Consider the following 15160-nt stretch of genomic DNA (forward strand, 5'->3'; position numbering starts at 1 on the left):
GTAGATCATAACAAATTATGGATAACATTGCAAAGAATGGGAATTCCAGATCACTTAATTGTGCTCATGAGGAACCTGTACTTAGACCAAGTGGCTGTCATTCTGACTGGACAAGGGGATACTGTGTGGTTTAAAGTCAGGAAAGGTGTGCACCAGGGTTGTATTCTTTCACCATACCTATTCAATCTGTATGCTGAGCAAATATTTGAGAAGCTGGACTATATGAAGAACTCAGCATCGGGATTGGAGGAAGACTCATTAACAGCCTGCATTATACAGATGACACAACCTTGCCTGCTGAAAGTGAAGAGGATTTGAAGCACTTACTGATGTGAAGGTCAAAGACTATAACCTTCAGTATAGATTACACTTGAACATAAAAACAAAAATCTTCACAACTGGACCAATAAGCAGCATTGTGATAAATGGAGAAAATACTGAAGTTGTCAAAGATTTCATTTTACTTGGATCCACAATCACCACCCATGGAAGCAGCAGTCAAGAAATTTGGTATTGGGCAAATCTGCTGCAAAAGATGTCTAAATTTTTAAAAAGCAAAGATGTCACTTGAAGGACTAAGGTGTGCCTGACCCATGCCATGGCGTTTTCTGCTGCCTCATATGCATGTGAAAGCTGGACAGTAAGTAAGGAAGACTGAAGAAGAATTGATGCCTTTGAATTATGATGTCGGTGGAGAATATTGAGTATACCATGGACTGCCAGAAGAACAAACACACCTGTTTTTGAAGAAGTACAGCCAGGATGCTCATTAGGAGTGAGCATGGCAAGACTTCATCTCACATATTTTGGACATGTTGTCAGAAGGGACCAGTTCCTGGAGAAGGACATCATTCTTGGTAGAGTAGAGGGTCAGTGAAAAAGAGGAAGACCTTCAATGAGATACACTGACACAGTAGCTGCAGCAATGGCGTGAACCATAGCATTGATCATGAAGATGGCACAGTACTGGGCAGTGTTTCGTTCTCTTGTACATAGGGTTGCTATGAGTCAGAACTGACTTGACACCACCAAACAACAACATGCAAATGTTCCAGCATTTTTTCTGTTTGTGTATAATATAGGTATATGCAAATTTTTCATTTACTCAAAGTTGGGGTTGTGCTATTTAATGTAACTTTTTTTTTCTCTGTGTTAGTCACTCAGTAAATATTGAATGCCTCCCATGTGCCAAGTGCTCTTTTAGAGCTGTGAATACAGCAAAGTATCGAACAGATAAATATCTTTGCCTTTATCAAATTTTCACATAGTTGAGGAAATAGGTAATGAAAAAGATAAGTTGATAAAACATGTTTTGTCAGATAGTACTAAGAAATAAAACAATGATGGGGTATGAGCTGTGGTAAAGAGGTTTTGAAATTTTAGATTGGTGGCCAAAGAAATCCTCCCTGAGATTGACTGTTGAGTGGACACCTGAGAGATGTGTGTGAAATAAGTATAGAGTTACACAAGAGAAGAAATCTCACTTTCTTTAAAAACTTCGGAAGTATCTATGTTACAAACTTATAAAGAACATCATTTAAGAGTTTAATGAAACCTGTCTGTTGAAAGATTACTTTTAGCATTATTAAGACTTCTATAAATATTTATTAGGGATCTTGGTCATTTAGAGTTTAACTTTGATGACCAAATCAGATTTGAATTTGATTCTTCAGAAATTTGACAGAGTCATCATGACTGTATTTTTTTAACCATTGGCACCTTACCCAAAACCTTATAAGTGGTTAATTTTAGTTAAGAGCCTAGTTTGCATATCTCAAATACCAGAAAAATTATGATCAACTATTTATTACTTCTGTTTTTCTAAGGTATCGCCAACTAAAACAGCAGTGGGAGATGAAAACTGAGGAGGCAGATTTATTGCAAACCAAGCTCCAGCAAAGCTCATATCATAAGCAACAAGAAGAATTAGATGCCCTTAAGAAAATTATTGGTAAGATATAAACATTCTGTGCTTAGTCCTGTTTCCACTGATAGTCTTATCGTAATTTAGGTATTTAGAAGATGGCTGTGCTATCTTTAAGCGCATGTGGAAGTTTGTCTCCAATTTCATGGTTATGAAATGAGATATTGCATTAGCCTTTTAGTTTGCATTTCACTGTTGGTAAAGTGTGGCGTCTATTTTGTATGTTCATTGACTCTTTGGGTTTCCACTTCTGGCATTTCCTGTTCATTTTTTTTCCCATTTTTCTGTTGAGTTGCTTGTCGTTTTTATCCCATTGCTGTCGTACTTGAGTTCTTGTAGCTTATGTGCATTGCAAATGTCTTCTTTGCCTTGTGTGATTTTCTTTTAACTTTATACTATTTTTGTTATACAGACTTTTTTATTGTTTAATGTAATTAAACTTTAGAGCTATCCATTCCTAATATTATGAAACTATCACACTTTTTAATCAGAATTTAATTATACAGGGTAATTTTTATCTTTGCTCAGGACAACATCCACACACCCATTTCCCCTTTACTGTTTTTATTCTACAATGAAAAGTAGTATCGGAAGTTGTGCAGACATGGCTTACATGGCTTATGTGCACCTAGGTCACACTTTTTAATCAGAATTTAATTATACAGGGTAATTTTTATCTTTGCTCAGGACAACATCCACACACCCATTTCCCCTTTACTGTTTTTATTCTACAATGAAAAGTAGTATCGGAAGTTGTGCAGACATGGCTTACATGGCTTATGTGCACCTAGGTCATAGCACTAACAGTGTGTGTCACTCGTCATAGTCACATGTCCATTCTGTCTTGCTCTTTAAATTTTTTCTTCTGCAAATGTGGGGGCAAATTTTTCTTGTGATTTATCCTAGACATGTTCTTTCAGTATTTCTCTCCTTTAACAGCACATTTCCTGAATATGTATAAATGGACAAAGAACACAGAGTAAACTTGCTTTTGAAATTAATTGTAAGCTCTCTGACACTCAGAGAAAATACTGAGGTTATACTCACAGTTCTAGTTTTAGGAAGCATGCATGTTTGCTAGATAAAGAGCTATGATCTTTTTAATAAGTTGCTTCAAAACCTTTTTATAAATAGCTAAGTTATAGATAATGTTTATATTAATCAAGTTCATACAATTAGAAATAATTTCCTTGCAGATCTTCAGATAATCTGGTCATGGCCTTTAGGTAGGATCTATGTTTCAACATACCATTTTTAGAGTAAGTTTGTGGTGGTGGTGGTAGGTGGTAGGTGGTATCAACTCGTAGCAACCCTGTGTATAATAGAAGAAAACACTGCCCAGTACTGTACTTAGGAATGGTTACTTAAATTTTTTTTAAACTTCAGCGGCTAACTTTTCAGACCATTTCTTCTATTAAAAGTAGAATTAATAAGCTGTTACCTATAAATGTTAATAGGTAGAACACCTAATTTAACCACATTTGCCTACTTTATGATGCAGAGGAAAGTGAGGAAACATTAAAAAACACCAAAGAAATTCAAAAAAAAGCAGAAGAAAAATATGAAGTATTAGAGAATAAAATGAAAAATGCAGAAGCTGAAAGAGAGAGAGAACTGAAGGATGCTCAGAAAAAACTGGATTGTGCGAAAACAAAGGCAGATGCTTCTAACAAAAAGATGAAAGAAAAGCAACAGGTAATAAACGTTCTTGAAATGGAGACAATTTTTAAAGTCAGTATAGAACTGAATGTGGTAGAACATCTCTGGTTGATCTTACTTGTTAGTATTCATTAGTAAATCCAGAAGCTAGGTGAGCTTTTTTGGGAAATACATTAATCACCTTAAAAGTCAAATATATTCTCATGCAAAACCTGTAATTTGATGTCACATAATTGTGATGGGTTGCACTGATTTGCTAATTTTAGGGAAAGTTCAGTTATCTTTTGGTAAATGCTTCTTTCATTAGTGGACCAAAGCCTAATATCATGAAATAGGGCTATGTCATATCAGACATTCAGTGAGTTGATATTTATATTAGGTAAGTATCTATGTGAAGTTTTACTGAGAAGGATGATATAACACAGAGTATATTATATTTACAAAGTACTCTTGAATTGTAGATTGATGCTACCTTATTATATTTGTCTGATAGCACCAAAGCTGGAATTTAAACCCAGACTTTTCTGTCTCCTAAGATTATTCTTAATCACTGTCCTATACAATTTCACTTAAACCTACTTTTCATCTTTTTTCTTTTTTTTATATTTTTTGTTTGAGAATATACGCAGCAGAACAGATACCAATTCAACAATTTCTACATGTACAATTCAAGGACATTGATTATATCCTTCAAGTTGTGTAATTCGATGGCATTGATTACATTCGCCTTTTCCAAGTTGTTTCTCTCCCCTTAACATAAACTCACTGCCCTCTAAGTTGCCTGTCTAATCTTTCGAGTTGCTGTTGTCAATCTGATCCCACATAGATAGATCTTAAAAGAGCACAATGATCAAGGCAGACATTCTCTACTAGTTAAGCGAACTTTTCGTTGGTTTTAAGAAGACTTAAGGGGATATTTTTTTATTAAGGTTTAAAGATTATCTCAGGGCAATAGTTTCAGGGCTTCAGCCAGCCTCCATGGGCCCAGAAAACCTGGATTCCATCAAAATTTGAAATTCTGTTCTGCATTTCCCCCTTTTGATCAGGATTCTTCTATAGAATGTTTGATCAAAATGTTCAGTAATAGTAGCCAGGCACCATCCAGGTCTTCTGGTCTCATGACAAAGGAAGCAATTGTTAATGGAGGCAATTAGCCTCAAATTCCATTTCCTCCTCCTCTGCCTGACTCTCCTCCTTCCTCTGTTGCTTCAGGTGACTAGAGACCAATTGTTGTACCTTAAATGGTTGTTTGCAAGTTTTTAAGACCCCAAGTACTACAACAGCGAACTAGGAGGTAGAACAGAAGCGCTGGCCACATTATTAGGCCAATTAACTGGGATGTCCCATGAAACCATGACCCTAAACCTCCAAACCAAGGAACCAAATCCCATGAGGTATTTGGTTGTACATAAGCAGCCTCAGTATCTACTTTCTACCTTATGACTTTATCATTAAATAGCTGGACAAAATATTTTCTAATGGACTAACGGCTGTAATGAGAAAGAAGAAAATTGAGAAACTAACTTTTTACACATTAAATAATTATGGTTAAAAAAAGAATACTTCGCCTCTACTAATTCAAAAGAGTGCTTTATCTTTTCTAATTCATCTGTAGTATTTTGTGTTCATTCTCTATAGGAATAAAAGGATAAAGGAAATAACGTGTGCAAAGTGCTTTGAACCCATAAAAACATGTGTTTTTGGCAGCTGAATGGTAACAAGGCTGTGGGTCTTATCTGCATGAGAATTCTGTTAATCTTGGAGCATGTATGTATTTATTTTTTAGTAGTTAATAAACTGTATGAATGCACAGGTAATGTGTTTCTTATAGGAAGTTGAAGCTATCACTCTGGAGCTGGAAGAGCTCAAGAGAGAGCAAGCATCCTCTAAACAACAGCTTGAAGCTGTGAATGAAGCTATCAAATCCTATGAAGATCAGATTGAAGTAATGGCAGCTGAAGTGGCTAAAAATAAGGCAAGATTTACTTATCAAATTGGAGAAATTATAAATGCTAATTTGTTTATGAAATGTTGGCTCGAAGAAGACATTTGACTTTAGTGTTCTAAATCTCTTCACTATTCTTGTGATAAGAGCTTGAAGCAAAAGTAGTGACTACTGGTTCAGAAAAAGTCCTGAAGTAATATTACTAATTGTTTTAGTTGGGGTCTACTCCACAGACAAACCATTCTGTAATTTGAACAGATGATATATAATGGAAACAATTTTTAACTATAATAGGAGTTTGGAATAATGGGGAATTCTGAGGAATATAGCAATTGCAGACAGGGAACAGCCATTACCCCTAGGGCTTAGGCAGTGCACCCAAGGAAGGAATATACCTGAAAGAGAGCCCTATTGTACCCAGTTGGTCCTGTCTACACTGTATCCAGCAGAAATTCTGTTATTTCCAGCATGGACACTACACCCATCCCTTTTTTGGTAACACAAGTTTTCTCGTTTGTAAATTCATTAAAAAAAAAAAAACTTGATGCCATCAAGTCAATTCCAACTCATAGCAACCCTATAGGATGGAGTAGAATTGGCCCCTAGGGTTTCCAAGGAGTGGCTGGTGTATATGAACAGCTGACCTTTTGGTTAGTAGATGAACTCTTAACCGCTGCCACCAGGGCTCCAAAACTAAACTCATTGCTGCTGAGTCGATTTTGACTCATAGTGACCCTACAGGACAGAGTAGAACTGCCCCATAGGGTTTCTAAGGAGCAGCTGGTGGATTTGAACTGCCGACCTTTTGGTTAGCAGCCAAGCTCTTAACCACTATGCCACCAGGGCTCCAGGTAAACTCATTAGTCATCTTAAATGGGGATATAAAGTGTAGAAGGTTAGGTGACCATCAGCCTGTAATATTGCCATCTATCTGGCAGAACTCTGCAAGGCTACATTTTAATAGACTATTTAAAGTTTTTTTTTTTTTTTTTTTTATCTAAAGTTACTTTACTGTTCTCTTCTAATTGTTTGTTTCAGGAGTCAGTAAATAAAGCTCAAGAAGAGGTGACCAGGCAAAAAGAAGTGATAACAGCCCAGGACAATGTCATTAAAGCAAAATATGCAGAAGTGACAAAACATAAAGAACACAACAATGATTCTCAGCTTAAAATTAAGGAATTAGAACACAACATCAGCAAACATAAGCGGGAAGCTGAAGATGCTGCTGCAAAGGCATGTTTGTGGTGTTCGTTTTTACTCTTAATAATCAAATTTTTGTACCCCAAGTCTTGCGATATTCCAGTAAACTGTTCAGTGAAGGACGCAATGTAAGTCGTGGGACTACTGCCTAACATAATTTTGAGGGTAGAAATGGCTTAAAATGATCTTCACTGCTCTTTAGTACAGGTTTTAAATTATTCTTCAGATATTTGTACCCATCTACAAGATTTACCAAATAGCCATAGAAATGACTTTTTTTAATCTCCAGATACTCACAGAACTAATATATTCATCTAATTGTTTACTATTAGTAAAAATAACATGCATTCTTTACCTTATTTCAAATTGAATTTTCAGAACTCTCAGAAATATACTTCTAGTCACCTCCTAAAAGATTTAATTGGCTCCTCGTTATCCATACAGGCATCATAACTGTCAGTTTTTGCAACTTATCTTTTTATCCTACTATTTTTTTTTTTTAATAACTTTTATTAAGCTTCAAGTGAACGTTTACAAATCCAGTCTGTCACATATAAGTTTACATACATCTCACTCCCTACTCCCACTTGCTCTCCCCCTCTTGAGTCAGCCCTTTCAGTCTCTCCTTTCTTGACAATTTTGCCGGCTTCCCTCTCTCTCTATCCTCCCATCCCCCCTCCAGATAAGAGTTGCCAACACAATCTCAAGTGTCCACCTGATATAATTAGCTCACTCTTCATCAGCGTCTCTCTCCCACCCGCTGACCAGTCCCTTTCATTTCTGATGAGTTGTCTTCCGGAATGGTTCCTGTCCTGTGTCAACTGAAGGTCTGGGGAGCATGGCCGCCGGGATTCCTCCAGTCTCAGTCAGACCATTAAGTTTGGTCTTTTTATGAGAATTTGGGGTCTGTATCCCACTGATCTCCTGCTCCCTCAGGGGTCCTCTGCTGTGCTCCCTGTCAGGGCAGTCATCGATTGTGGCCGGGCACCAACTAGTTCTTCTGGTCTCAGGATGATGTAGGTCTCTGGTTCATGTGGCCCTTTCTGTCTCCTGGGCTCTTAGTTGTCGTGTGGCCTTGGTGTTCTTCATTTTCCTTTGCTCCAGGTGGGTTGAGACCAATTGATGCATCTTAGATGGCTGCTTGTTAGCATTTAAGACCCCAGACGCCACATTTCAAAGTGGGATGCAGAATGATTTCATAATAGAATTATTTTGCCAATTGACTTAGAAGTCCCCACAAACCATGTTCCCCAGACCCCCGCGCTTGCTCCGCAGACCTCTGAAGCATTCATTTTATCCCGGAAACTTCTTTGCTTTTGGTCCAGTCCAATTGAGCTGACCTTCCATGTATTGAGTGTTGTCTTTCCCTTCACCTAAAGCAGTTCTTGTCTACTGATTAATCAATAAAAAACCCTCTCCCACCGTCTCTCCCTCCCCCCCTCGTAACCACAAAAGTATGTGTTCTTTTCAGGTTTACTATTACTCAAGATCTTGTAATAGTGGTCTTATACAATATTTGTCCTTTTGCCTCTGACTCATTTCGCTCAGCATAATGCCTTCCAGGTTCCTCCATGTTATGAAATGTTTCACAGATTCGTCACTGTTCTTTATCAATGCGTAGTATTCCATTGTGTGAATATACCACAATTAATTTACCCATTCATCCGTTGATGGACACCTTGGTTGCTTCCAACTTTTTGCTATTGTAAACAGAGCTACAATAAACATGGGTGTGCATATATCTGTTTGTATGAAGTCTCTTGTATCTCTAGGGTATATTCCTAGGAGTGGGATTTCTGGGTTGTATGGTAGTTCTATTTCTAACTGTTTAAGATAACGCCAGATAGATTTCCAAAGTGGTTGTACCATTTTACATTCCCACCAGCAGTGTATGAGAGTTCCAGTCTCTCCGCAGCCTCTCCAACATTTATTATTTTGTGTTTTTTGGATTAATGCCAGCCTTGCTGGTGTGAGATGGAATCTCATCGTAGTTTTAATTTGCATTTCTCTAATGGCTAATGATCGAGAGCATTTTCTCATGTATCTGTTGGCTGCCTGAATATCTTCTTTAGTGAAATGTGTGTTCATATCCTTTGCCCACTTCTTGGTTGGGTTGTTTGTCTTTTTGTGGTTGAGTTTTGACAGAATCATGTAGATTTTAGAGATCAGGTGCTGGTCGGAGATGTCATAGCTGAAAATTCTTTCCCAGTCTGTAGGTGGTCTTTTTACTCTTTTGGAGAAGTGTTTAGATGAGCATAGGTGTTTGATTTTTAGGAGCTCCCAGTTATCGGGTTTCTCTTCATCATTTTTGGTAATGTTTTGTATTCTGTTTATACCTTGTATTAGGGCTCCTAGGGTTGTCCCAATTTTTTCTTCCATGATCTTTATCGTTTTAGTCTTTATGTTTAGGTCTTTGATCCACTTGGAGTTAGTTTTTGTGCATGGTGTGAGGTATGGCTCCTGTTTCATTTTTTTGCAAATGGATATCCAGTTATGCCAGCACCATTTGTTAAAAAGGCTATCTTTTCCCCAATTAACTGACACTGGTCCTTTGTCAAATATCAGCTGCTCATACGTGGATGGATCTATGTCTGGGTTCTCAATTCTGTTCCATTGGTCTATGTGTCTGTTGTTGTACCAATACCAGGCTGTTTTGACTACTGTGGCTGTATAATAGGTTCTGAAGTCGGGTAAGGTGAGGCTTCCCACTTTCTTCTTCTTTTTCAGTAGTGCTTTGCTTATCCGGGGCTTCTTTCCCTTCCATATGAAATTGGTGATTTGTTTCTCTATCCCCTTAAAATATGACATTGGAATTTGGATTGGAAGTGCGTTAAATGTATAGATGGCTTTTGGTAGAATAGACATTTTTACTATGTTAAGTCTTCCTATCCATGAGCAGGGTATGTTTTTCCACTTAAGTATGTCCTTTTGAATTTCTTGTAGTAGAGCTTTGTAGTTTTCTTTGTATAGGTCTTTTACATCCTTGGTAAGTTTTATTCCTAAGTATCTTATCTTCTTGGGGGCTACTATGAATGGTATTGATTTGGTTATTTCCTCTTCGGTGTTCTTTTTGTTGATGTAGAGGAATCCAAGTGATTTTTGTATGTTTATTTTATAACCTGAGACTCTGCCAAACTCTTCTATTAGTTTCAGTAGTTTTCTGGAGGATTCCTTAGGTTTTTCTGTGTATATAATCATGTCATCTGCAAATAGTGATAACTTTACTTCTTCCTTGCCAATCCGGATACCTTTTATTTCTTTGTCTAGCCTAATTGCCCTGGCTAAGACTTCCAACACGATGTTGAATAAGAGCAGTGATAAAGGGCATCCTTGTCTGGTTCCCGTTCTCAAGGGAAATGCTTTCAGGTTCTCTCCATTTAGAGTGATATTGGCTGTTGGCTTTGCATAGATGCCCTTTATTATGTTGAGGAATTTTCCTTCAATTCCTATTTTGGTAAGAGTTTTTATCATGAATGGGTGTTGGACTTTGTCAAATGCCTTTTCTGCATCAATTGATAAGATCATGTGGTTTTTGTCTTTTGTTTTATTTATGTGATGGATTACATTAATGGTTTTTCTAATATTAAACCAGCCTTGCATACCTGGTATAAATCCCACTTGATCAGGGTGAATTATTTTTTTGATGTGTTGTTGGATTCTATTGGCTAGAATTTTGTTGAGGATTTTTGCATCAATGTTCATGAGGGATATAGGTCTATAATTTTCTTTTTTTGTAATGTCTTTACCTGGTTTTGGTATCAGGGAGATGGTGGCTTCATAGAATGAGTTGGGTAGTATTCCGTCATTTTCTATGCTTTGGAATACCTTTAGTAGTAGTGGTGTTAACTCTTCTCTGAAAGTTTGGTAGAACTCTGCAGTGAAGCCGTCCGGGCCAGGGCTTTTTTTTGTTGGGAGTTTTTTGATTACCGTTTCAATCTCTTTTTTTGTTATGGGTCTATTTAGTTGTTCTGCTTCTGAATGTGTTAGTTTAGGTAGGTAGTGTTTTTCCAGGAATTCATCCATTTCTTCTAGGTTTTCAAATTTGTTAGAGTACAATTTTTCATAATAATCTGAAATGATTCTTTTAATTTCATTTGGTTCTGTTGTGATGTGGTCCTTCTCATTTCTTATTCGGGTTATTTGTTTCCTTTCCTGTATTTCTTTAGTCAGTCTAGCCAATGGTTTATCAATTTTGTTAATTTTTTCAAAGAACCAGCTTTTGGCTTTGTTAATTCTTTCAATTGTTTTTCTGTTCTCTAATTCATTTAGTTCAGCTCTAATTTTTATTATTTGTTTTCTTCTGGTGCCTGATGGATTCTTTTGTTGCTCAGTTTCTATTTGTTCAAGTTGTAGGGACAGTTCTCTGATTTTGGCTCTTTCTTCTTTTTGTATGTGTGCATTTATTGATATAAATTGGCCTCTGAGCGCTGCTTTTGCTGTGTCCCAGAGGTTTTGATAGGAAGTATTTTCATTCTCATTGCTTTCTATGAATTTCCTTATTCCCTCCTTAATGTCTTCTATAACCCAGTCTTTTTTCAGAAGGGTGTTGTTCATTTTCCAAGTATTTGATTTCTTTTCCCTAGTTTTTCTGTTATTGATCTCTAGTTTTATTGCCTTGTGGTCTGAGAAGATGCTTTGTAATATTTCGATGTTTTGGACTCTGCAAAGGTTTGTTTTATGACCTAATATGTGGTCTATTCTAGAGAATGTTCCATGTGCGCTAGAAAAGAAAGTATATTTTGCAGCAGTTGGGTGGAGAGTTCTGTATAAGTCAGTGAGGTCAAGTTGGTTGATTGTTGTAATTAGATCTTCCGTGACTCTGTTGAGCTTCTTACTGGATGTCCTGTCCTTCTCCGAAAGTGGTGTGTTGAAGTCTCCTACTATAATTGTGGAGGTATCTATCTCGCTTTTCAATTCTGTTAAAATTTGATTTATGTATCTTGCAGCCCTGTCATTGGGTGCATAAATATTTAATATGGTTATGTCTTCCTGATCAATTGTCCCTTTTATCATTATATAGTGTCCTTCTTTATCCTTTGTGGTGGATTTAAGTCTAAAGTCTATTTTGTCAGAAATTAACATTGCTACTCCTCTTCTTTTTTGCTTATTGTTTGCTTGATATACTTTTTTCCATCCTTTGAGTTTTAGTTTGTTTGTGTCTCTAAGTCTAAGGTGTGTCTCTTGTAGGCAGCATATAGATGGATCGTGTTTCTTTATCCAGTCTGTGACTCTCTGTCTCTTTATTGGTGCATTTAGTCCATTTACATTCAGGGTAATTATAGATAAATAAGTTTTTAGTGCTGTCATTTTGATGCCTTTTTATGTGTGTTGTTGACAATTTCATTTTTCCACATACTTTTTTGTGCTGAGGCGTTTTTCTTAGTAAATTGTGAGATCCTCATTTTCATAGTGCTTGACTTTATGTTAGTTGAGTCGTTACGTTTTTCTTGGTTTTTATCTTGAGTTATAGAGTTGTTATACTTTTTTGTGGTTACCTTATTATTTACCCCTATTTTTCTAAGTAAAAACCTAACTTGTATTGTTCTATATTGCCTTGTATCACTCTCCATATGGCAGTTCAATGCCTCCTGTATTTAGTCCCTCTTTTTGATTATTGTGATCTTTTACCTATTGACTTCCATGATTCCCTGTTATGTGTATTTTTTTTTTTTATTAATCTTATTTTGTTTTTGTGATTTCCCTATTTGAGTTGATATCAGGACGTTCTGTTTTGTGACCTTGTGTTGTGCTGATATCTGATATTATTGGTTCTCTGACCAAACAATATCCTTTAGTATTTCTTGTAGCTTTGGTTTGGTTTTTGCAAATTCTCTAAACTTGTGTTTGTCTGTAAATATCTTAATTTCGCCTTCATATTTCAGAGAGAGTTTTGCTGGATATATGATCCTTGGCTGGCAGTTTTTCTCCTTCAGTGTTCTGTATATGTCGTCCCATTCCCTTCTTGCCTGCATGGTTTCTGCTGAGTAGTCAGAACATATTCTTACTGATTCTCCCTTGAAGAAAACCTTTCCTTTCTCCCTGGCTGCTTTTAAAATTTTCTGTTTATCTTTGGTTTTGGTGAGTTTGATGATAATATGTCTTGGTGTTTTTCTTTTTGTATCAATCTTAAATGGGGTTCGATGAGCATCTTGGATAGATATCCTTTCGTCTTTCATGATGTCAGGGAAGTTTTGTGTCAGGAGTTCTTCAACTATTTTCTCTGTGTTTTCTGTCCCCCCTCCCTGTTCTGGGACTCCAATCACCCACAGGTTATCCTTCTTGATAGAGTCCCACATAATTCTTAGGGTTTCTTCATTTTTTTTAATTCTTTTATCTGATTTTTTTTTCAGCTATGTTGGTGTCGATTCCCTGGTCCTCCAGATGTCCCAGTCTGCATTCTAATTGCTCGAGTCTGCTCCTCTGACTTCCTAGTGCATTGTCTAATTCTGTTATTTTATTGTTAATCTTTTGGATTTCTACATGTTGTCTCTCTATGGATTCTGGCAACTTATTAATTTTTCCAGTATGTTCTTGAATAATCTTTTTGAGTTCTTCAACAGTTTTATCAGTGTGTTCCTTGGCTTTTTCTGCAGTTATCCTAATTTCATTTGTGATATCATTAAGCATTCTGTAAATTAGTTTTTTATATTCTGTATCTGATAACTCCAAGATTGTATCTTCATTTGGGAAAGATTTTGATTCTTTTGTTTGGGGGGTTGGAGAAGCTGTCATGGTCTGCTTCTTTAAGTGGTTTGATATGGATTGTTGTCTCCGCACCATCACTGGGAAACTAGTTTTTCCAGAAAATCCGCTAAAAAAAAATGCAGTCAGATCCCTATCAGAGTTCTCCCTCTGGCTCAGGCTATTCAGATGTTAATGAAGCCGCCTGCGTCCAGTCCTAATCCCTGCGGGACGGTTCCTCGGCTTGGACACTGCTCTTTCTGCTCCAAGACCAGTCACTGCCTCCCAGGGACTTCTACCGGCTGCGTCCCACGCCGCCCGTGGAACCTGCTGGTCCCCCTCCCGGGGTTAGTTCAGGGGGGTGGAGCCGCTCTCTGTGCTTGTGCCGTACCTGACTGGTACGCTGGCTCCAGGCTCTGGAAACAATCGCTGTTTCCCCGTATTAGTTCGTTGTCCGTCTCTAAATCTGTGTTTGTTGTTCAGGGTTCGTAGATTGTTTTGTATGTGATCGATTCACTTGTTTTTCCTTGTCTTTGTTGTAAGAGGGATCCGAGGTAGCGTCTGCCTAGTCCGCCATCTTGGCTCCGCGCCTTTATCCTACTATTTTTTGGTCAATCTTAAAATTTCTTCCTTTCATATATCACAGTGTCTTGTCTTAAGTTTTTATAGAGAACACAGGCTTTTGCAGAAATTTATTTCTTGGTTGAGAGACTGTATTCATGGAGTCTTAATAATTTTCTTGTCCTACTTTTTCATGGATGTGTGACAGTACTTCTCTGCATTTGTAACGCCTAAGATCTTTTTTTAACACCCTAAAATCATATTTAACTTAAAAAAAAAATTATCAATAACAAAAAGCAATCTCTCTACCCTCTGAAAGAACCATGCATGTCTATTGGAGTTCATTACTTGGTTTAAAAAATAATTTTATGGATAGAAAAAACATTATAATATCTCATTTTACTTGCTACCGTTGGTTCCCCATTAGTGGATTCATTGAGATCTTAAAATGTCAGTAGCACTGCTAACAATTTTTTGGTAATTGAAAATGTAAGTATTGGTGATTGCTAGGAGATTTTACTTACAATTAAAGAGATTTTAAAAAGGGACTTTCAAGTAGAGCTGCTAAAAGTCAACGATTATTTGAAATTCATAGTTTATCAAATATTTATCGCACACATACTAGTATCAGATAATATGTTAGTACTGAAGATAAGAATGAGTAATACATACATAGAATGCCATTATAGAGCTTACAGATAAAATTGGCAGGGAATATAGACCATTAACAATAATTTTATTTTGGAGCCTAGAGGTGAGACCATACCCATGCAGTCATTAAGGGTAAACATATTGGCAAAGATTGGAATCTACCACTCTAAACCTTAAACAGTCTTTCTTAACCACTATACTTTGAAATTTTCAATCAGGTGTATTATATAAAGTATTACATTGTGCCTTGCCAAAACAACAGTAGAGATGGTGTTAATGTTTGGGGCAGTTTTTTTTTCCCCCCCTTATATTGTAGTTCCAAAAGGGAGAATTACTAGATATCAACCAAGATTAAGCTTTCATGATTTTACCAGACCTATAAGAATTTATAACTTTTCACAATAAGTTTTTTGAAGCAATAGATCGAAGTTGGTAAAATCTGAAGGAGGCTCATCTGACTTGTATTTCATTCTGTCAGAGGTGTGTTTTGTATACTTTGTAAAAATTTCTGTGTTGGCGTCTCTTTTAATGCTTAGTAG

General features: G+C 36.8%; 1 protein-coding gene across 3 annotated transcripts in view; it reads left to right on the plus strand.

Annotated features, from left to right (window-relative positions):
• Window positions 1–15160, plus strand: part of SMC2 (structural maintenance of chromosomes 2) — a 65492-nt gene that overhangs the window by 37714 nt on the left and 12618 nt on the right. For all 3 annotated transcript variants that reach the window (XM_049896268.1, XM_049896271.1, XM_049896269.1), the window contains exons 17-20: window positions 1827–1951; window positions 3426–3619; window positions 5415–5558; window positions 6567–6761. In XM_049896268.1, the coding sequence (XP_049752225.1) occupies window positions 1827–1951; window positions 3426–3619; window positions 5415–5558; window positions 6567–6761 (658 nt within the window). The remainder of the gene's footprint in view (window positions 1–1826; window positions 1952–3425; window positions 3620–5414; window positions 5559–6566; window positions 6762–15160) is intronic.

Source organism: Elephas maximus, chromosome 9 (assembly GCF_024166365.1).
Source record: "Elephas maximus indicus isolate mEleMax1 chromosome 9, mEleMax1 primary haplotype, whole genome shotgun sequence".
In the NCBI taxonomy this organism is placed as follows: Eukaryota; Metazoa; Chordata; class Mammalia; order Proboscidea; family Elephantidae; genus Elephas; species Elephas maximus.